This window comes from Spinacia oleracea, chromosome 4, assembly GCF_020520425.1.
Source record: "Spinacia oleracea cultivar Varoflay chromosome 4, BTI_SOV_V1, whole genome shotgun sequence".
NCBI lineage: Eukaryota > Viridiplantae > Streptophyta > Magnoliopsida > Caryophyllales > Amaranthaceae > Spinacia > Spinacia oleracea.
Genome location: NC_079490.1, coordinates 13,147,150 through 13,170,890, shown reverse-complemented (window position 1 = coordinate 13,170,890; position 23,741 = coordinate 13,147,150). Strand labels below are relative to the sequence as shown.

Genomic DNA, 23,741 nt, shown 5'->3' with positions numbered 1-23,741 from the left:
CTATATATACCATTCACCCATTCATATTCATGAATGGCCCACATAATTGGTTAGTTAAAACACATTGTATGCATCACATAAATATTTGCAGCAATTAATCAAGGGCACGAATAATCTACCAATTATTCAGTCCTTATTAATTCTAATCAAGTTGTTTTAACCTTAAGGATTTGTAGACCTAATCAAGAGTTTATGACTAAAAAGGGCTCCCACTTAAACCAATAAATTCATATGCTTTACTAATTTTAAACATAAAAATGTATTTCGAGTCTAACCGGAAACATACAAATTTAATTAAAATTTAAAGCTCATATAAATTTATCATTGAATCCATTTATTTGATTTATTTTCAGTCGAATTTAAATTAATTGAAGATTTTAATTTTAGTAAAATAATTAGAATAAATAAAATTTATTACAATTATAATATTCAAAATTAAAATCCAAGAAAACAATTTAAATTATTAATTTTAAAATTAATTAAAATTACATGAACTGAAAATTTCAAATTAAAATTTTAAAACGATTTAATCGTAATACAAGGTACGCACATCACCACGCAACGCACAACCATAGGCCACACGCACGCAGCCATCGCTTGGCCACGTGCGCGCAGCCTCTGTGCTGCGTCGCATCTGCTGCTGCACACCATCGCAAGGCATCACTCGAAGCACGCTAGCCACTGCTCGCTGCGCGCGCCAGCGCTCGTGCAGGCGTAGCGCTCGTCGCACGCGAGCCAGCGCTCGCTGCGCGCGAGGCTTCGATGCAGGCGTAGCGCTCGTCGCACGCGAGCCAGCGCTCGCTGCGCGAGGCAGTGCGCGTTGCACGCGACTGCGCGCGAGGCTTCGCTCGCTGTGCGAGGCAGTGCGTGTTGCACGCGACTGCGCGCGAGGCTTCGCTCGCTGTGCGAGGCAGTGCGCGTTGCACGCGACTACTCGCTGCCTTGCTCCTCGCCCTCGCCCATTCGCCCATCGCACATAGCACACGACACAAGGCAGGGCTACTGCCTGTGCTCGTGCACCATTGCCTTGCTCGTTGCATTCGTACCGCATGAGCGACGAGCTCCCTTGCTCGTCGTCGTCGCATGCCCGCACTATACAACACCCCTTAAGGGTAACACGTAGCGTCCATTGCTTTGTGCGTGCAAGTTTTATGAGCGAATTGCATAAAAATTAAAACTTTTATTTTCAAAATTAATGACAAATTAATAAATCATATTAATTTCATAATTTTAGGGCGAAAAATGGAAAATTTATTAATTAATTAATTTTCGATTAACATGGATTCAAGTCTAGGTCATAAAAATTTTAAATTTAACACAAATTAACAATTTTTATGGTGGTTTTTAATCATAGGTATCTAATTAAATTATTAATTAATTATGAAAATCAAATCAATTCTAAATTATTCGAATTTTCAACAAATTAATCATAATTACAAATTAGATTGCATAATTAACAAGGCTAGGCATTCAAACTTGTTAAACATATACAGTAGGTCAATCAAAAATTCAAGATTTATCAACAGGAATCGCAAATATTTAATTTAACATCTTAAATTTACAAACTTTTGCGTTCGAAAAACTAAAACCTCCAAAAAGTCATAGTTAGGCTTTGAATTTGGGAATTCTGGGTTTCGGCGAAAATTATTATTTTTGTCAAAATTTTAGAATGTCTTTTACATGCGGAATTGACACAAAAATCACTCGATTTGGTTGAGTAACGAACATTCTGCCGAAAAACTGCGTACATATAATTAAATAAACGCAATTTGCAAGTAATTAACAATTACGAAAATTAATCACCCCATTTAATTCCTTGCAATTTTGTATAATTTAACCATGTTCATGCAATTTAGATTATGAAAATATTAAGAGGCTCGTGATACCACTGTTAGGTTATGATACATATGACAAAACATAAATCATGCGGAAAAACCTTAATGTCAGGAAACATATTATTTACACATAATCATTTAACATAATTTAGGAGCATACACTTTGTAGCGTGCCCTCCCTAGCTGCGCCCGAACCGAACAAGAACAAGTCTTTAGGACTCCAAATGTCGTCCCTCCGTAGATAGTCCACAGTACGTCCGGATCCGCCTCAAGTTAGACCAACTAGAATCGCCCTTAAGGTTACTAGGAATTTCGGCTATTGTGTTTGCAAGTGTATGGCTGATTTTTCTTTCAAAAACTTACCTTTAGAATCTTCAATCCCGTGTCTATAAATTATGACCCTAGGCTCTTATTTATAGAGGTATGGAAAGGGAATTGGAATCCTAGTAGGATACGAATTAATTAAACTTAGAATCCTATAAGAACTCTAATTAATTAATTTATCCTTTTAGGAATAGGAATTTAATCATATACCAAATCATAATAGCTTTAGGAATCGTGCATGAACACAAACACACACACGCACGGCAGCCACGAGGGCCGCCCATGCGCGTGCGTGCGAGCAGCAGCCCACGCCACGAGGCCCACACAGCCGTGGCCTTGGCGCGCGCTGGGCCTGCCTTGCGGTGGGCCTGGGCGCTGCCTCGGCTGGGCGTGTGGCGTGCGTTTGGCTTGCTGGGCGATGGCCCGGCTTCGTGCTGGACCTTCGTCCGGCAGGCCTCGTCCGATGCTTATTCGTACGATACGCTTCCGATAAAATTCCCGGTTCCGGAATTCATTTCCGATACGAACAATATTTCCGTTTCCGGCAATATCATCGTTTCCGGAGTATTCACTTGTTTGTGACGATCTCCGGCAATAACTCTTACGGAGTACAATTATTTTATAAGTTCACTAGATATGGATGGGAAACACATTTTCATTTGATAACAAATAATTTTTAAGGAGAGAAAATAGTTCAAAGTAACAATTATTCATGTTAAAATCAAACAAAGTAATATTATTCAAAATAGAAACTGGGTATCACCATTCATCTAGGCTATACACTAGTTCATTCCTAGAAGAAGCTCCAAATGTATTTAATGCTTATTTAAAACTCGATTGCATATATCATTATCCTAATTTAAATACGCGTAACATATACATTTCTTAATTTTAAAATTTGAATACGCATCGTGTATAACTACTCCGTACAAATCAAGAATAGTGTCAAAGTCAAAACATGGACTGTACTCAGACTTGACTGGACGATTCATAGAAAACTGTCCGTATCTCGAGAACCGAAAACCTATAAAAAGTTCCGGCTTTTTTGAGGAAAAAAAAAGTTCCTTAGTTTATTGAACTGATCACACGCCTAAGTACGAAAATTCGAATTTCTTCCATTTTCTCCGTCTTCTCACCTTCTCTACTCCAGTTGAATAACTTCCCTCTTCATCTTCCCCTCTCTCTCTCCTCTTTCTCACAATTTACCGTTGCCGGAGCCTTTAAACCCTAGTAATTTCAAGTAAGTTATTCATCAAGCTCAAGTTTCAATTATTTATTTCCCCTCTTTTTGTATTGATGTTGTTTTTTCCGCCATAATTTCCTGGTGAACTTTGTAAATGGTATTTACTGTTCCTGCGTGATTAATTCCTTTTTCTTTTTAGGGTTTTTCAATTGGAATGCTTTTTTTCACATAATTTGATTGCTTGATTTTTTTTAGAATTTGAAGTTCATGCATGAGGGCTATGCGATTATGTATTTGTAATGAGCCTGAGATTATTAATTTTGTGAAATTTTGGGGATTATGGGAATTCCGTAGAAAATGAGGATGAAAAGAGCAAAGGGTTCTTTAGTTTTGAACATTGTTTTTTTATTTTATTTTATTTAAATTTATTGTTGTTGCATAACAAGATTTGTGATGCCTACTGTGTAGCATTTGTGAAATGTGGGATTATGGAAAGTATTAGAGGAATCAGCACTCTTTTTCGTTATGAATATTGGCCAATTTTGTCTTGAAATTTAAATGATTTTGCTGAAGGCCATCTGTTTGAATTGATTGACTAAAGATTTTAGGAGGAACTATTTTAGTGGGGGGTTGAGCGGTTGCAATGCTAACCATCGTTCAGCTTTGGCCTGAACATGTTGGCGCCACTAACCCACATAGTGGAGATCATGGGTAGGCATTTAGAGCAACTCCAACGGTGAGCTACAAGATGTTGTGGCTAAGTTTGCCACATCAAATTTGTAGCTACAATTGATTAAAACTACAAATATTCATATTGGTGGGCTACAATAGTTTGTAGCTCCCTATAATATTTAATTTTAATAATTTATTTATTTGTGCTACATTTTTTTTGAGCTACCTGCCCAAAATAGCTACAAGGTTTTAACGGCGGATTATGTCTTTGTTGTACCAATGGTGGACTACCTTCTCACATGTTCATTTTTTTGTGAGCAGGTCCCTTTTTTAACCACTGGAGTTGCTCTTACTTGACCTAGTAACCGCCCGACGTTTACCATGATCCACGCAATGGATATCATGGGTAGGCGGTCACTTGCCCGTTGATGGCCATGTGCATCCTGGTCAATAGCACAGGGCCACCGAAAATAGGAGGGCCCAATTTCGTAGCCCAATATACATATTAGAAAAAAAAAAAAAAAAAAGAACAAAAAGTTAACGCTGCTACAGAGTAATTCAGTCATTCATCTCCCAAATTAATGCTTTCCTTTCCCAAGAACTTCAATGCTGGTATTCATCTCCCCAAATTAACTCCTTGTTTTAAAATTCCGAATTTCCAATTCCAATAATCTAAATTTCAATCGTCCCATATTCTAATCAACAACTTCCATTAAACACTCTCTAATTAAGAATTCATCTGATTTTTTCATCAACAAAATTAGTTATTTTCGAGGCTGGATTTTCAATTGCAATTCCGGGCTCATTTTTGCTTGAAGGTTTGTTTTGAATTTTTAATGTGATTGATTTCTTCATGAAAATTTTGATTCAGTGTTGTTTTTGTTCAATTTGGTAATGATTTTTTTTTGGCATTTGTTTGAGATGGGACATGTATGTTATGATTCATAAAATCTAAGATGAGTTTCTTTGATAGCTTGTTGATTTTCAGTCCTTGAATTGCATTCTGTTGCATAGCTTTAAACTGTGCCAAATTTAAAGTATAATGCTTATTTGGTTCGTGGGTAGAAATTACTCTTTCCAGAAATTAATTGACTGTGAATTGCTATGCTCAAGTCCTTGAACTTCAATTTCCTAATGTGTGTTCCATAGAGCGGAACAAGATATAAGGTTAACATTCTGTCTCTCTTGCTGATATTATCTGTAATTCTGTAGTGAGGTAATGCGAGTGGTGTTGTTGTTGCCATTCAGTGAAGTTTCTATCATTTTGGAAGTACTTTGGGAAAGAGCAATGGGGTCTTTGTTGTTGTTGTTGCCCTTTAGGAATGTTTATGTGAAGCTACATAGCAAACATTTTGATTATCTTGCAATTTTATTTATTAGGGGCCCCATTTTTAAGATTTGGAAAAGGTTAGAACAGAGCCACCGAAATGTTTAAGACGGCCCTAGTTGGCCTAGTAACTGCCAGACAGTTACCATGATCTTCCACTTTATTGCTAGTTGCGTATTTTGTTATGTTTAGTACTAAGTAATAAAGTTCACTTCGGTGCTTGCCTTTTCAGTTGAATAGAAAGCATATACACTGAGTTACTGATGGAGGACAAACCTAATGAAACGGAAGATGATAATGAGAAAATAGATGAGGATGATTGGATTTATGAGGATGATGGGATTTACGAGGAATCATCTTCAGACGATTTTAGTGAGGACGAGGAGGATAGAGTGGTGGCATTGGAAGAAAGTGGATCACACCTTGAGGTAAGTGAATATGGGTTTCCCTGAATTCACTGTCGACATTTGATGAGATATTGACTATATTTTTCTCCTTTCTAATTTTAGCATGGATCAACTTTTGCAGGCCCCTCGGACAGAAGAAGAGATACAAGAATTGATTGATGAACTGCTTGAAGCAGAGAGTAAGGTATCAATTGTGTTGATAATGCTCGAGTTTGCTACTTTGATCAGAGATTCAAAATATCTGCCTGACTTTTAATATTATTTCTTATGGCTTTGTGATCAGTGTTACCTAATACCCCCGCGTATCCCGTGGTGAAAAAACAAATAATGACACAAAAGTAGTAGTTTTTTGCCACAAATTAGGTAGCGAATTGCATAGTGTATCAAATCTAATACTTGTGTATTAGGTAACTCTGTTTGTGATTCTCATTTTCAGGCAGCAGAGGCACAGGAAGCACTTGAAGACGAGTCTTTGAAGAAGGTTGAGCAGGAAGTGAGAGTAGAGTTGGCTGAAAATCTACAAGGCGATGATGTCAGTATTTGCTGTTGGTGTAGATGCGTAATTGGCTATCTGTCTTTCGCTGACTGCCTTCTTATAGATCTTGTTTGATTTTGTAGTTGGAGAAGTCTGTGGCAGAGGAAATGACAACATTTAGAGAAGGGTGGGAGGCAACGCTTGACGAGCTCGAGACAGAGAGTGCTCACTTACTGGTTTGGACCTATCTATTTTGGAACTGAAACTATTAATTGGCACACATTTTATTTGTTCTTATCCTTAACCGTCTAAGTTAAGCAGATGCTGTTGTAAGAAACTTTTTAGTTAATCTTATGCAAATTTCTTGGAGTTTCCATCAAGGTATTGTAACGACTTGAATGATAGCCTACTGGCCCACGACAGAGATCCTATTTTTTTTTTATATTCTTGCTTGAATAGTCATTGAGTGTCCTTGGTATTTGGAAGGACTTCTTAGTTCTTACTGAGGAAATTTATCTGTGACTTGTGCACCTCCTTTTTACTCTTTTTGTGTAAACGATAAGTTCCTTAATAATGTCAGCTAGAATACCAACTATAGGTGAATATGCTTTCCCCTCCACCGCGTAGACATGAAAATCATGAAATGATGCTGTTGCATTTTATGTTTACTGTACTGTTTTTTTTTATCATTGGCTACAGGAGCAACTGGATGGTGCTGGCATAGATCTACCAAGCATCTATAAGCAGATTGAGAGAAATGCTCCAAATGGTTGCTGTACTGAAGCTTGGAAAAAAAGGACACATTGGGCAGGAACTGAGGCTGCCAGTGATGCTGTAGAATCCATAAAGGATGCTGAAAAGCATCTTCAGAACCTTAGACCCGTAAAGAGGTATATGCATGCCATCTCATCTAGAATTTCTATAAAACATGGATGGTGAATTTTTTTGGTAAGTGGCTGATCTATCAATGATCACAGACGACTTGGTAAAACTCAGGAGGAGGGTGCTAGTGGATATCTCGCGAAAAAAATGCGTGTTAATGGTAGTTGTGGGAGTATAACTGAAAACACTGGAGTGGAATGGAGCTCCTTTAACAAATTATTTTCCGATCATGCATCCAAGGAGGACAGTGCATTTGGTAGCGAGCGGTGGGCTTCAGTATACTTGGCGAGTACTCCTCAGCAAGCTGCAGCTATGGGGCTTAAATTTCCCGGGGTGGATGAGGTACTGATTTCCCCTAAAAATCCCTCTTATCGCAACAAATATAGGCTGTTCTACAAAGCAAAAAACCCGTAATTGTAAAGCCAATGGAGTTCCCTATGAACGCCTAATAATTTTGCGATTAATTATCTGCACGCCATTTCTTTCTTCTCTTTACTTTTTGGTTGATGTATTTTACAAGTCATATTCTCGAAGTACCTTTCTGCCAGTGTTTGGTCTGCATGGGGTTTCACGTGCTGCGAATTAGAGCATACCTATGTTAATGAATGTACCTTTATTTTTATTTTAATACCGAATACCATACTCTAATATCTAAAGCATCCATCTTTAAACCTGTTGTAAGTTTACTTTATCTTTGGCACAGCCTTTTTCTGGCATTATTGGACGATCCGTGTTCTTAGATTTACTCCATTTTAATGTTTTTTGTAGATGTATTGTTTAATACATCCAATGTTATGATCCATAATGGCTGTGATATTCTTCCATACGTGCCTTTCATACCACCATTAACTTCTTTGGATCACGTAGTTCCAAAAACTTTGTTTTTGAAGTTCAAGTAAAAGATGATGATTTTGCTGGAAAAGAAAACCATAACATTGCTGTGATTGAATATGATAATTGATGATATAAGATGAAGAAAGAAAAATTTTGAGAGAACATAAGAAATTTATTTAGACAAAAAATCTCCTTTTTACCCATGCACCCCCTCAACCTACATGGTAGATTGAAATCCTTCAACCCACCTTCCGCAACCGAGTAGCTGTCTGCTTATGGTGGTGTCAGCATTAGCTGCTACCTTGGGCATAGGTTCCCAGGCACCTGTTGCCTCACTCTCCTTCGCCTCCTTTTTCTGTTTTCATTCTCCTTTCTCACCAAGTCGTTGTAGACCTTATCATACCTGTACCCCCGGGAGGCTTAATCCCGAAATCCCAAAATGAGTTCAATAGAGCGACTTCTTAGTTGTCTTTCCTGACTTGAATCATTCTGTTGACTGAGTTTTCTTTCCTTGAATCACAAGGAATTACTGCTGTCCAATACTAGGTTTCAGGTGAGAGTGTGAGACCTTTGTGTTATACTGTTGTTTTCTATAATTACATCTTCCGGAATGTAAAACAAGTATATATTACGTTGGCTTGCATTTATATAGGTTATCTGGGAGAAAATTTATGTTCTATAAAAACTAAAAACAAACACATCATGTAAATTGGATGTGAACGATGGAATTTTGTTCCCTTAGTGAACTTCTATAACATATGGGTTTTTGGCTTAAAAGGAGCCTATCCTGCATTTGTATTTTCTTTGCTTAGAATTCTACACAGTTTCTGATATTTCAGTCTCTGTTAGGTTGAGGAGATTGATGACATTGATGATCCAAACGATCCATTTATTGCTGATGCTATAGCAAATGAACAGGAATTGGATCTTTCGGAGGAGCAAAGAAAAAATTACAAAAAGGTTGGCTCAGTTTTTCATACTGTTTTTTCTTGCTACTGGTTTAATTATTTGTGTACCATATGATTGATAAAGGTCTGTTGTTGCTGATTTTATCAGGTTTAGAGGACAGTTTGCCCTCATTAGCTTGTAATCCTTTTCTGAGCTGCTGATGTAATCCGTTTTTCTTGTAATAATATGAAAATAAAAATCATTGCTGATGTTCTAGTACTACCTACATGTGGCAGGTCAAAGAGGAAGATGATTTGATTTATGATCAAAAGCTTCAACTTCACCTGAATCGTCGGAGACGTAGAAAAAGGAATAGACAGGTAAAGTTAGCTTGCTTCCTTCTTTTGAACTTCTAATATCAGTTCTTTCTGGAGATTGTGTATTCGTCATAGACATCTATCATAACTGGAGTGGCTAGCTGGCCAGATTTAAAACTGAGCAAGGTTTCGTTCAGCTCACAAGCAGAACAAGAGTCAAAGGACCACAATATTTAAGAATCAGAATTTTAAAATTGAAATACCCAAGGTTAAGAGTCAAAGGCCAAACCTAGAAGACTATATGTCCCAAGCCCGATACATTGAAGTGTACATTATGCTCACTGTCTTATCTGTGGGTCAAAGCAGAAGTAAAAATTTGATCTAATTATCCTAGTTACTATAGAGTTTCGGTACTTATGAACCCAACTAGCTAGAGAGGTTAACATGTTGTATTACTAATAGACGGAGAAGGTCTCCATTCAGATTCATTATGGTTTACAACTGCTTAAATTCAAGGTTGGACAGAAAATCTCCATCTTAGATTTACAGAGTACTGTTTTTGAATCACTTCGGATCATGCCATATCAAGTGGCAAACCCAGGAGTTTGTGTCAGGGGGGTGTCACCAAAGTCGTAGTTGTCGGAATATAAAAAGAAAGTGTCATAATTTTGGGTATTGAAAATGGGTAACTCGTACATATTTTTTCATGATGTTAAATTTTTTTAATTGATTGTAGGCGGCGCAAAGTTCAAATTGATTGAGATTTTTTTTATAAATATGTATCACTAAAATTGTAAAACAATGTACCCAATTGAAAATGACTATAACTAAGATAGATCAGTAATTGATGGACTTTTTTATTTTTTTTTTACTGTAGACAATTAAATATATTAGTGGAAAAAACTGGAGACAAATAGTGGATATATTAGAAAAAGTGAATTAAAAAGAAAAGAAATGATTAAATAAAATAAAATAAGCTGGAAAAGGACCAAAATAGATGGTGATGGTCTTCAACCCCTAACCTGTTGCGCTTTTAAATAAGACAAGAAATCCTTCATTGGCCACTGCGACACACTACATTTCGTGTATGTTTTGTTTAAGTTTTAAATATCAACCTTATTTTCGTTTTGCTTCTGGTATAATTTCAGATTCTTTTTTTGTGGGGTGACACTTGCCCCCCCTGTCCCTGCGTAAACGTGGGTACGCCAGTGGCCATATCAATCATATATTATACAAGATGTATATTAAGAAAAGCAGGTTTTGAGTAGTTTATGTTATCGTATTGCCAACGCTGCGTGTTGTGTTAAGTTTTTTCTTTTTGGTTGAAGCTTCTTCCTAGTCAATAATATATATATATATATATATATATATATATATATATATATATATATATATATAGCTCAATAAGTCGATATATAGCTTAATGTTGCTTAGGATGTGGAACGTTTCAGTATGTGGAATGAAATGGAATGGGAATTCCATGTTCTTCCCGGACTCGTTTTTGTAGGTATAATATTATTTGATACTTTTGAATTGTTGAGAGAACTGTGGCTCTTTCCTTAATCTACCTGGATGAGTAAGTGTTAATTATGTTATTTAATTTAAACTGGTGTCCATTCCCTTCTTAAGAAACTAGCTTTTAGACTCTCTGAATACGCTACTGGTCACTACTTGGACTGATGATGATTCTAATGTTAGATTGATGAATCCAATTCAAAGTTATGACTGATGAATAAATTCTGTATGGGGTAGCTGTCTGCTTTCATTTGCATTGTGGATTATTGAGCTTTTATCTGCACATGTCTTGCTCAGTTTTATATGGCTGGTTTGTGTTTTTTATTCCCTATTACAGAACTCCAACCATGCTGAAGGTGTATTGAGTGATATTGAGGAGGAAATGTGCCAAGATCCAAAAGTTGCAGAGTCTGCTAGTTGTGAACCTTCTTGTGGTTCCAAACGTTTGTGTGATGATGAGATGCTGGATCATGAATCTAAGAGAAGCCGGACTGGTATTCTGGAGAGTGATAACACGGCTCACACTTCGAACAGTGATTCTGTTGTTTTCCGCACGGAAAATGACACTGTACTAGAAGAAGATCAAGAAATTGGTGAGGCCTCTACGAAGGTCTACTGCACTGCCTGCGGTAATGTGACAAAGGAAGTACATGAGCATCCTCTCCTGAAAGTAATTGTTTGTGGGCAGTGCAAATCTGTTACTGAGGCAAAAATAAGGGTAGGTTCTGGACTTGAGTTGCTGAATGTTATTATCAAATGGAAATTTAAGCTGGGCAAGTTGAGGTATCTTTTGAAGCTTATAAGTGGCCATATATGATAAAGTTGTGTGTCAATTTTTCTAAAAATGATCAGAACTGTCTTTGAATTAGTATTATTTTAAAGGGCTTGAGGTGATAGGAGCCCCTTGGAGTCTAGGTGTGAGGCAAGAGGCAAATGTGTGCATCTAGGCGAATGAGGTGCAAACTCCCATAATTAAAAATAGCCGTTCAATGAAGATAATTGTACAATCACCATTTTTGAATATATACCGTAAAATATTGCTGAACTTTTCATAGTTACTCATTAATTTTCACCATTGTTGTATAAAAAGCACATTAGTTTTCATGATAACAGTGGTTTTACTAGGAACCTAGAGATATGTCTCTAGCATCTTCAGGCCTTAGGGCACACCTCAGCTTGGCCACCGTAAAGTTGTCTTGTCTAGAGCCATGAAGGGTAAGTTGTCTCGACTCCTTAGATGTGCCGGAAGTTTTAAGCGCTGCTCCAAATTTAAGAAACGATAAAGATCTGCATATACTGCAGCTTTCTGGATGATTTTAGTCTAAATTATAATTCAGCCATTTACAATCTTCTTCTCTCTTCATTCCTAAGATATGTTTAGCTTTTTATTCTATTTGTTGGATGAGGGGTACGGTATGTTCTTTCTAAATATTGATATTCCTTTCTATTGGCAGGATCTCCGGTGCTCGGAGCGCTATTGTCGGTGGTGTGGAAGCAGTAATGATTTATTAAGTTGTACATTGTGTGAACTTTTGTTTTGTTTATCATGTATTAAGAGGAATATCAGAGTAGAATACTTGCCAGAGGGTACGTGGAAATGTTGTTCCTGTTCTCCAGATCTCCTGCAGCAGTTAACTTTGGAACTTGAGAAAGCTGTTGGCTCTCCAGAGTCAACAGTTTCTAGTTCTGATAGCGATACAGATAATTCAGATGATGAGATAGGTGACTCTATCAGGTATTTGAATACATACTGAGTGTTTTTTTTTTTAAACATCTTTGACCGTTTTCTGAATATTTACTTAGTGGTGTTACGTAGTTAATTTAACTTCTCTAGTTGAATGTGAAGTGATTCTTTGTACTAGTTGATCATCTGTTTTAATTTTCTTAGCATTTAAAAATATAAAAAAATTAATTATTTTAGAAAATACTAAATGTTTTTAATGACATGCGTTGAAGGTACCAATGATTTGATACATCATTTTTAGGGTGCATATATTTTGTCTGGTTGACTATTATAAAATGCTATCTTGTTAAAAACGTGCACCTATATGTTCGAAAATGTGGGTCTTTAAGCTTAAGCAAAGGAATATTATATGTGCAAATCAAGTTTGTGCCCCATCCTTTTCATCCTTCTCAGTTTAAACAACTTCTTACTCTCTCTCTCTCTCTCTCTCTCTCTCTCTCTCTCTCACTACACATACACGCTCATGCCCACACATACACAAGATGCATCCGTTGTATTATTTAATGATAGAACTGGCATTCATATTCCATAATATCACCCCAATTTTCTAACCCCCCTTGAAACTCACTCTGAAGCGTGCAAATTGGTTCATGGGATACTTAGATCGGTGAAAATTGGTACAGTAGTAGCAAATAGCGTTCCTTTACCTTTTCAGCTTACCAAACCGTACCATGACTTAGGTCAAACTGCTAGTGCATTTGATCTTGTTGGTCCTGTTGTTGAAGACTCTAGCTACAAACACATACCAAAGTATTACTCTAGCTACAAAAGCATCTGTGTGGGTAGGCGATCATCATTTAGCTAATAGCTTTTACGCGCATAGTAAAATCGAAATTGCTTTAATATCCCGGTGCCATGGAAGCGATATCTCACAGGTGTTAGGAGTCTTATGACGTTCTTCCCGACCTTAAACATGAATTGACAGTTTGAAAAACATCCACTTTATCATAGATTCATAGCAATTCAAGCTTTTTGAAAAATATTTCTTTAGAATATAGCTTAAAATATGCCTTTTAGACCTCTATTTATCAATATGCAAGAGTACTTCATTATAGAAGAAGGATCTAGTTCTGTCTTTTAATTAAGTGTTACATTGCCCAGCTCAAAAAAGTCCGGAAAAAAGAAAATTCGAAGGATTCTGGATGATACTGAGCTAGGAGAAGAAACAAAGAGGAAAATTGCGATGGAAAAGGTATAACAGCATTTAAGAATGCCACTTCTCATTTAGTTCATATACTTGATAGGAAAAAAAAGCTAGTGGGAACTTTATATTGTCTCAAATTCTTTTTGTATCTGCTGGAATTCTAGGAACGTCAGGAACGGCTCAAGTCTCTCAAAGCGCAGTTCACAGCCATACCAATGATGATGGACACTTCCACCTGTAATGAAACTTTACCTGAAGGTGCTAGCTCTGAAGTTCTTGGTGATGCATCATCTGGTTTTATTGTGAATGTTGTGAGGGAGGAAGGTGAGGATTCTGTCAGGATTCCTCCAAGTATCTCTGCCAAGTTAAAAACACACCAGGTATATATTAATTGTTATTGATTTGTTTGTGTTACTGCCAAATAAGTTTATTCATGGTGGAAAATCGTTTTCAGAGTCTTGTTTACTTTTACTCCATTGTTTATAATTTGATACAGCTAGTTTTGCATTAAAAAGAACATCTGATATGCGTTGTTCTGAAGGTCTCAAAAACAAATCTAGAAATACACTTAAGATGAGAGGTTGCTTTCATTCTGTATTAATAGCTTGCTTAGTTAACTTTTGGTTAGGCAGGAGAAGTATGTTGGTATCTCCGAAACGATGATTTGCGGTGTTATGTATGGAGGTATATTTGTCTTTGAGTTATTGATTAACTACTCCCTCCGTTTTTTTTAAGTGTTACACTTTGACTGACACATAAGGAGGTTGAGTTGAATTTGTTAGAATACTACACAAGTGGGATAGTGGGTTAATTCTTTATTGTAAGATTGATAGTGGGTGAATTATTTATTGTGAGAAAAAGATGTGCGAGTGAATGTGGGATCATGGGAGAGAGAAAAAGATTAATATAATTGAGAGTGGGGACCATGAGTGGAGAGATATGATAAAATAGTTGAGAAGATTTTTATATACTAAGTATAGAAATGTAACACTTCCAAGAACGGAGGGAGCAATTCATAATGTCCAGAGTCTCCACTCTAGTTCCAGTGTTGCTTTGTTAAGTTCTTTATGCATGGTGAATTTGGGCTCATGCTATGTTATTAGAAAAATATCTGAACCTTATCAAAAAAACAGATAAGAAATATTAGAATCATGGAGCTTGCTTAGCTGATTTGGGTAAAATTTATATTTATTAAAGTTTATCCACCTTCTTAGGTGGTAGCTGTTATAAATCTTTGAATATTCAGAACTTTATGCTTCTTTTTTCTCTTTTACTAGTAATAGAAAGCTTTATTGTCAATCATTTTTGGATATTTGGCCATAAGGATTATCATTATCTCTGTATAAGTTGTCCAGACACAATCTTGCCTAAGTTGGGGGCTATGTTGCTTGGACTCTTATTTAGGTGTCTTGTTCGACAAGGGATCGGAGGATCTGCAATCCTCTGTCATGTCGTGTAGAAGGACCGGAGTATCTGACACCGGACACCCTCCGTCAACCAGAGTGTCGCAGCAACATAGATTGGGGGTTGTTTCAGTATAGGAAAGATCATGAACGGCTGAGCGGGAATCATTTGTCTCAAAAGCTTTCCAGATTCCTTTTAACCTCCAAACAATGTATTTATATTGGCAGGACTCCCTAACTTGGGTAGTTGGGTTTGCCAAATATTCCCAAATCAAATGAACTTTTAATCAAAATTATCTACTTCCGGGTACAGTTCTGTTCTGATCAGGCTTTTCTGAGTTGGGTAATTCAGCGTTGGTCAGTTTAGCATGGTCTAGTGTGGGATGAGGAATTTATTTTAGCTTATCTATAATACTATAATTGAAATGTAAATTTTGTTTTCACTTCTAACTTTTTTTTCTTCTGGCCTTCTTACTTAGTCTTTTGACTGTTTAATCAAAGTCTGTTGGATTGTGCTCTTCCATTACAATGCTCTAGGCTCTAGGACTGAGACAACTGGTCATTATATATCCAAGTGTTTCAATTCTGTAACTTGTTGTCTTCTTAGGTTTAAGAATGCATTTTGCTTCTGGCCTTCTGTCACGCAATCTTATTCATATCACACTATGATTGCAGGTTGCAGGAATTCGTTTTATGTGGGAAAACATCATCCAGTCGATAAGAAATGTTAAGGCTGGGGATAAAGGCCTGGGTTGCATCTTAGCCCATACCATGGGTCTTGGTAAAACTTTCCAGGTAGCATTCTTTTTCAATTGATCTTCACTTCTCGAGTTGTTTCATCTCGTAGTTTTCCCATCAAAGAATTTTATACGCCAAAATTAATGAGTAATTTCCATACCCGTCTTCAGGTGGTTTTTCACTTTCTTAATCATTTCTTTTCGCAGGTCATAGCCTTCTTGTACACTGCAATGAGAAGTGTTGAGTTAGGTCTAAAAACAGCACTGATTGTTACACCAGTGAATGTGCTGCACAATTGGCGGCAGGAGTTCATAAAGTGGGAGCCCAAAGAATCCAAGCCTCTTCGTGTTTACATGCTGGAAGATAAATCAAGGTTTTTACTTGCTGAGTCTTAGTTTCTGCTGGAGTGTTGTGTTTATTGTCTATAGGTTAATGGTTAGCATGCTTATTTTACCAAGTCAATAGTCTGATGGAGGTTACATGCGTCAAGCTTTAAAGAAAGGCAATATCATCTAAAGTCTCACAAAAAATACAGCTTGAATAGCTTTTGAGCATACACCTTCTATAACAGACATTAAGTATCACTCCCTCTATCCAAAATCATTTGCCCCATTCTCATTATGGTAAACATTATTTCTAAACATGGGTCCCACACTCATTCACCCAGTTTCCTCTCTATGTTTCGCCCCTCAATAAAAGGCGTGTCAATAATAATTGGGGAAAGTGAATTTGGGCAGAGGAGAGTAATTCTTTTCAAAGCAATGTATAGTGAATTTTTAAAGCGTGCTGTATATATAGTGAACTATATTCTAAAAGTACGAAGTAACATACTTTTTGAGCCCAAATCTGTTCTTGGTTCTTATGACACGAATGTTACATAATAACAATTTCTCAAGATTTATGGTAGTAGAATTGTGATATAATAGGGGTATTGCTAGGAAGTGATTTACTTGAACCCATTCTCGACTGTAGTAGTTGAACTGTTGATCAAAAGTCTGAGACTGGTATTTTGGTTTTCTGGAGTACATAGATTCTAGATTTTTGAAGATTAGAAATCATTACAATAGCAGAACTAAGATCAATCCATCAACCAAGGTTGGAAAAATTTAATACTCTCTCCGTTCTTGAATATTGGTCCCTTTTGGAATCTTGCCACTATTCACCATTGAAGAGAATCTTCTAATTTCTTTCCAATATGTATCTCAAAATATATTGTTGCGGGATCTTGTTTTGTTTGTCTCGCTGTGTAGTTTAACAATATCAAATTTTAATTTTTTTAACGTACGTATTTGGAGATATTTACTTTTACATATTGAGTTGAAACGGGTGAAAAGTCAAAAGGGGACTAATATTTAATAACGGAGGGAGTACTTGTCTTGAAATAAATGCCATTTTGTCATAACACCTTATATTAGGGATAATGTGATTTTACTAGAGACTCTTAGGTAATGGTTGGAGCATTCCATACCTCTTTATCATCACTTGATGTATATAGAGGAATCAATCGCTCATTTAGAAAAGGTGACAACTTTTCACCGAGAGAAAAAATGATCTTATTTGGTGGGTATTAGTAAAAGTCTTATCTGGACGTCATACCCCAAACCTAGTCTCAGATTAATAGAATAGAACGCAGCGAGCTCAGATGTATTTGTGAATTTTTAAGGTGTTAAACTAATGATGTTGGTAATCTTACAAATTTTATAACATTATAGCATATAGGGGATGAAGGCCTTGAAGCATATTTCAGCCAAATTTCAAATAACCCAAGAAAATGTAATGTTGGGATGGTTTCGAGCTCTTGGCCTTATTCATGAATTTAGTTTCTGAGTTCCCCATTAATTAACTAGTGGTGCTACACTTCTGCTTCGTTGATGTGGTTTTTAATGTTATCTGATTGGTTAGTGGACTTAAGACACTGTTCTTTGATGCTCATGAGAGAATATTTTGTCCTACTTCAAAAAAATTAATAATTTTTATTTTTAAAATGTTAAAACTCGTTAATATTATTCTAATTATTTAAGTTCTGATATGCGAAACGGTCAGGGAACAACAGAGAGCTGAGTTACTAACGAAATGGAGAAGAAAGGGTGGGGTATTCTTGATTGGTTATTCATCGTTTAGAAATCTATCCCTTGGAAAGAACGTGAAAGATCGTAAATCAGCCAATTTAATCTGCAACGCCCTTCAGGTCAGCTGCCTTTCCATTATCTTGGTGCTTTTAGAAGATTTTGTACTGTAATTTTTTTTGTATATTCTCTGCAAGGTATCATAATCTCAAAAATTTGTTCTATCGGGTATAAAATCTTTGTTTCCATAATTTATAGCTCTAGTAAGTTTAGGTCTTCTTTGTGGTGGCTACGTCGTCTTGTACAATCCAGCTTTGTACTTGGATGCCTTTCTCTCATGTGTTCTCTTGTTTTGTGTCATTTATTTCAAGCTTTCTTTGTCTGTCCTTTTTTCAGGAGGGGCCTGATATACTTGTTTGTGATGAGGCTCATATTATCAAGAACACCAAGGCAGAAATCACTCAAGCTTTAAAACTAGTTAAATGCCAGAGAAGGATTGCTTTGACAGGGTCCCCTCTTCAGAATAACCTTATGGAATATTACTGTGTTAGTGTTCTTGCCTGCTCTGATTTTCTTTCTGGATACCATTATATCCTTGAAATAATGATGCTTGTCTATTGACAGATGGTTGATTTTGTGAGAGAAGGATTTCTTGGAAGCATGCATGAATTTCGCAATCGGTGGGCCTTTGCTGTTTGTGAATTTCCCTTTAGCTGTGTTTTTATGATTTATTTCCTGAAATTCTATACATTCAATGTACAGTTTCCAGAATCCTATAGAGTACGGACAGCATGCAAATTCCACTGCTGAAGATGTGAGAATCATGAATGAGAGATCACACATTCTATATGAGCAACTGAAAGGGTTTGTGCAAAGAGTGGACATGAGTGTGGTGAAAAAAGACTTGCCCCCTAAGACTGTGTTTGTCGTAGCTGTGAAGTCTTCTTCATTACAGAGGGAATTATACAAAAGGTTTCTTGATGTTCATGGATTGACTGGTCAGAAAGCTACTTCAGAAGGAATCAGAAGGAATTTTTTTGCTGCATACCAAACCTTAGCCCAGGTACAATTTCATGCCTCAACAAATAAATATATTCAACTGTTAAAAGTGTACTACTAAAACAATCCTCGTTGCACAAAGCAAAGGACTGCAAAACGAGTCTCAGAGAGTGCTGCGTGGACATCACATTTGAGATCTCTATTTAGCTTCTTTGCCTGCTTTTTGCTTGCAAATTGGCTTAAGGCTATTGTTTTTTAAAATGTTATTAGTAGTGTACTTACACAGTTGTGAGAGTTTATATCCCCCCCCCCCCCCCTACACCTAAAAGAAAGTAAAAGAAAAGTCGCTGTCCGAAAGTAATATACATGTGCTGAATGTTTTGAAATGTGACAAACTTGAAGGACTTATTGCAAGGAACTATTGATTTAACTCATATAAGTTCAACAATGGAACTATCTGTTAGTTGGATGTGGAATCTACCTTATGCTCGTCCTGTTAAATTCTAACAACTTCCTTCATATTGATAGATATGTAATCATCCCTGGATTCTGCAAATGATGAAAGACAGAGGATGCACGAAACGAGAAGAAAGTCCAGATGATGGCTCAAGTGATGAAAACATGGATTCCAATTTGGTGATAGGAGGTATTGATTCCTGTTGCAATGTTCCTGATTATTTTAACGCTTTAAAGAGTTTAAAAATTGTTTCTTAGACCATATGTTATTGTACTTTAAGTTTTCTTATCGCTCATACATTGATCAGTAGTTGTAATCTTGTAAATGGTGATGGTTGCATTGTTTAATACTCTTTTTGACCAGTCTGCTGACTATTTTTTTCTTTATTCTGGTATAATTGGCTTTTTTGACAGAAAAACCGAAGACGAAGGTTGATAAAGGTTTCCTTCGCGAGGTCTGTATTGCCCTTCTTAGTCACTGTTTTTCTTGTAGCTTGTTTGGTTCTGTATGGTGATTGGAATATTGGATGGGAAGGGAAGGAAGATGACACTGAAGGAAAGGAACCGGTATTTCCTGTTGTTTGGTTTGCACCATAAGAATTCTAAAATCATAATAGGAGCTTTTTTGTTTCGTTTGGTTTCATAGACTGTAAAACTTGCAATTTTTATAGAGAAAATGTATGCTTTCTGTCCAAGTTCCACCAAGTTCTCAGGAAAGTGAAGTGTTGTACTTCATTCGTTCCCTAAATTACGCACCATTTGGTTTTTTACACTATTCACACTAGACTTTTGGTCATCTTTTGTGATTCATACGTAAGAACAATTGTAGTGATCTGGGATCTTGTTAGATTCATATCAATATATACTTTTCTAAATATCAACTATTTGTAATTTTTATTTATACATGATTAAAGATATTAAGAGTCAAAGACATGTGTCGGAGAGCGTGAAGTCAACCTTGGTGCAATATTTAAGGAACAAAAAATGAATATAGTAAAGCAATATTCTCTTTACAACCCCCCTCCCCCCCCCCCCCCACCCACCCCCCCCCCCCCCCCACATACACACACACACACACACAAAATGTACTCTCAATCGAACAAAAAAATTAGCATTTTAATCCATTAGCTAAAGATTTTTCTATTATCTTGACTAATTATAGGTTTTGCTGTTGTATATCCGTCTGAATAGTTTGTTAACATCTATGTTTTTCACTCATTTTAATTGTTTAGGTATTTATTCTGAAGGCCTTATCTTTCTGTATAGGACTGGTGGAATAATCTTCTTGATCGGAATACTCACCAAGAGATCGAGTATAGTGGGAAAATGGTTTTGTTGCTGGATATTCTGACCGCATGCACTGAAGTAGGCGATAAAGCATTGGTTTTTAGCCAGAGCATAGCAGCTCTTGATCTGATTGAATCCTATCTATCAAAATTGCCTCGGGGTAGGAAGGGAAAACTCTGGAAACGAGGAAAGGACTGGTATAGGTGTGTATCTATCTACGAACTGGCTTTGCCCCCTAATTTTTTTCGATGATTTTTATGTTACATATGCATCTAATTAAGTTAAAATGAATTTGTTTCTCTGCGTAATGTCTGTATAATTTACTATTTTAGGAATCAATCACTGTTTAGTTTTTACATTCAGAAAATGTTCCTTCTGTTGAAATCTCAGACTCAATGTAATAGGGTAGTGAGTGATGCTGTTGAAAATGTTTGGCTAGCTGTTTATGTAAATATTTTATATACATCTGACCAGCAGAATGGCCCTTACAGAATCACGCCATATATCTCGCTCAATTAAATCACGTTTCCCAGAGACTACCCTCTTTCTCTCTCTTCATGTGTGGGTGGGTGTGGGTGCGGTTGATCGCGTGATTGTGTTTTTCTTTTCTGTTTGTGCAAGTTAGCATCCTCATTTAGATACTTAAAATTTCTGATGTCCTGTGTGTAACAGAATTGATGGAAAGACAGAAGGTTCTGAAAGACAGAGGCTTGTTGATGCATTTAACAATCCCCAGAATGAAAGAGTGAAATGCACTCTTATATCAACAAGAGCTGGAGCTTTGGGGATTAATCTTTTTGCTGCTAACCGTGTAATCATTGTCGATGGTTCCTGGAATCCTACACATGATCTTCAGGCTATATACAGGGCTTGGAGGTGTGTGCTTGATATTTTTGTTTTTGACTGGTGTCTTTCTCAAATAAATCTGTGTGTGATCCACCTCATCCTCAAACTCCCATGCAGGTACGGCCAAAAAAAGCCGGTATATGCTTATCGGTTGGTGGCACATGGAACATTGGAAGAAAAGATCTACAAACGTCAGGTATTGCCACAAAATTCTAGCTTCCAGAGATTCCTTGCCTCTCTTGCTCATTTTAGTCTCCTAAAATCTGCTAGTTTTGCAGGTGAAAAAGGAGGGCCTGGCCGCAAGAGTGGTCGATAGACAACAAGTCCTGAGGAGTATGTCAAGAGAAGAGATTTCAGATCTCTTTGACTTCGATGATGATGAGAACATTGATAAGTTGCCTGGTTTGGTAGAGAATAGTGGGCGTATGGCTGACACTTCCTGCAGAAAGTCCGAGGATTCGTTGAAACTGAATTCTTCTGATTGTCCTACAAGCTGCTCTTCTGACAAGTTGATGGGAAAGTTACTTGATCGACATCGCCTAAGGTATTCTACAATAAAACTACTCTCCGTGTTTCTAAGATATTTGGGAACGGTGTTCAGTTACTATTTAAAAAAGTGTGTTTCATTACTTTGGGGACTTGCCTTTGTTTCGACCTTCCACCAATTCTCTACATTTAGTCACACTGCTACAAAGCATCAACCTTAGCATTCCTTTATTAAACATTGAACTTCAGGTTTATGATCTCATTGTGTATTGAGACTATGAGGGCTATTGAGACTGCTTCTGTTAGGTACATGAAAGGGACACTAATTGATGTCATGTGCTCAGTGTCAAGTCTTTTTGGACTTTCGTGTTCTTGCACATATAAAAGATGATGGTATTTTGGGAAATATCAGGTGAATAAGGGAGAATATGAACAACATAAGTCATCTGAATCAGTGTAGCTATAAGACTGACTAAAGAACTTTTGAAGAAAAACTCAACTCCACAATTATAATCAATATATTGAGTGATATTATTGATATAAGTAATGTCTCGTAAAGCATTGGGAGATCTTAATGATCAAAGAAAATCCCATAAAGCTTGGGTGCGTTGTATTACAAATATTTTGGATGAACTTACATTTAATTTGCTAATTTATTGTGGAGGAGGAAAATTTAGCACAGGTTTATCCCCCCATGTGAGATGAGATATGTTGAACACCATATTTTGTTCTTAGCTGCTCAAAAGTTTACATTGTGTTCAATCTGATTTGCTCTCTCGTACCTCCTGTATGGATAGAATTTGCCTCCAGCTGTTTATTTATGTATTTATTCCTGTACTATTTGGAATTTGGTTAAGTTTGTTACTTTCCTGTTATTCCTGCCTACATGCTAAACTCACCTTCTTTACCCAGATGGATAATGAACTTCCACGAGCATGAGACACTGTTGCAGGAGAACGAAGAGGAGAAGCTTACAAAAGAAGAACAAGATTTAGCGTGGGAAGTATTCAGAAGAAGTATGGAGTGCAAAGAAGCGCAAAAAGCTCCAGTTGACATTCAGTGGCAGGAAGTGAGTAGAGTTCCGGTAGACATGTCATCATTCGAGCAAAAACATAGTAGTAGCTTAAACATGTCATGCAGTATACAAAAGAAACGCAGTATTCCCAATCCGTTGGCCAATATTCCAACAAGGTACAGTATGCAGGTACGGAAATGCACCAACATATCTCATTTACAGACTTTAAGGTTTCAAGGAACGAAAGTGGGTTGCAGTACTGTTTGTGGGGAGTGTGGACAAGATATAAGTTGGGAGAATGTTAATAGAGATAGCAAGTGAAAAGGTTATAGTGGTAAAAGGGTCTTGTTAGGGCGTCTCTCTGCCCATTTTGCTTATATAGCATGATCCTTGTAAGTAGATGAGTATTTTTTGTATAGGAGTATCTTGCTAGTTATGGCGATTCTCTTCTCCTCCTTCCCTTAGATATCGGTAGGCTTTAACCCCTGATCCTGCATTGTATAAGGATCAAAGAGTAACAACTTACAATGTATAGCAAAGTAGCAAACAATGGTCAGCCATTTTTTGGGATCACAATATGATATGAAAAGCAGCATTTTTTTTTTTTGAACTTGGAATTTGTAGTTTTTGCTTTCGAGTTTCGGTTCATGTTAAGTCGCGAATGAAGCACTAGAACAGTTCCCTGAAGTTATATGTAATGCTTCATTCCTACTTACACTGAGAATCTCAGAAGCTATCATGCACCCGAGAGCCAATGATCGGAAAAATGGAGCTAGTATTCGCGGTTGAGGTTCAGAGAGAGGTGTAACACTTCTCACTTTTGGATGTTTAAAAACATATGCAATCTAGCTTTTGTTTTGTGGATTTTCTGTTTTAATCCAAGAGTTTTCTTAGTGGT

The 23,741-nt window shown here is 36.9% G+C and overlaps 1 protein-coding gene across 3 annotated transcripts; it reads left to right on the top strand.

Annotated features, from left to right (window-relative positions):
- Nucleotides 1-3,220: 3,220 nt before the first annotated feature.
- On the top strand, nt 3,221-23,453 carry LOC110792640 (protein CHROMATIN REMODELING 20). 3 transcript variants are annotated; one of them, XM_021997456.2, is made up of 28 exons: nt 3,221-3,399; nt 4,336-4,626; nt 4,779-4,832; nt 5,574-5,769; nt 5,870-5,932; nt 6,185-6,280; nt 6,367-6,459; nt 6,923-7,113; nt 7,201-7,447; nt 8,789-8,899; nt 9,124-9,207; nt 10,997-11,377; nt 12,114-12,394; nt 13,505-13,595; nt 13,712-13,927; nt 15,626-15,745; nt 15,895-16,061; nt 17,732-17,876; nt 18,151-18,300; nt 18,379-18,434; nt 18,517-18,817; nt 19,282-19,399; nt 19,624-19,664; nt 20,476-20,699; nt 21,169-21,372; nt 21,460-21,538; nt 21,621-21,886; nt 22,741-23,453. In XM_021997456.2, exons 4-28 carry the CDS (start codon nt 5,605-5,607, stop codon nt 23,162-23,164), a joined length of 4,314 nt encoding a protein of 1,437 aa, XP_021853148.2. In that variant the 5' UTR covers nt 3,221-3,399; nt 4,336-4,626; nt 4,779-4,832; nt 5,574-5,604; the 3' UTR covers nt 23,165-23,453. The 3 variants fall into 3 exon arrangements, with proteins under 3 accessions (XP_021853148.2, XP_021853149.2, XP_021853150.2); XM_021997457.2 differs by lacking the exon at nt 4,779-4,832; XM_021997458.2 differs by lacking the exons at nt 4,336-4,626; nt 4,779-4,832.
- Nucleotides 23,454-23,741: the final 288 nt, after the last annotated feature.

Coding starts and splice junctions, on each gene's coding strand:
- LOC110792640 (XM_021997458.2), top strand. CDS start 5,605: ATGGAGGACAAACCTAATGAAACGGAAGATGATAATGAGAAAATAGAT. Junction 13,596..13,711: donor GGAAAATTGCGATGGAAAAG/GTATAACAGCAT, acceptor CTGGAATTCTAG/GAACGTCAGGAACGGCTCAA. Junction 21,887..22,740: donor CTTGATCGACATCGCCTAAG/GTATTCTACAAT, acceptor TTCTTTACCCAG/ATGGATAATGAACTTCCACG.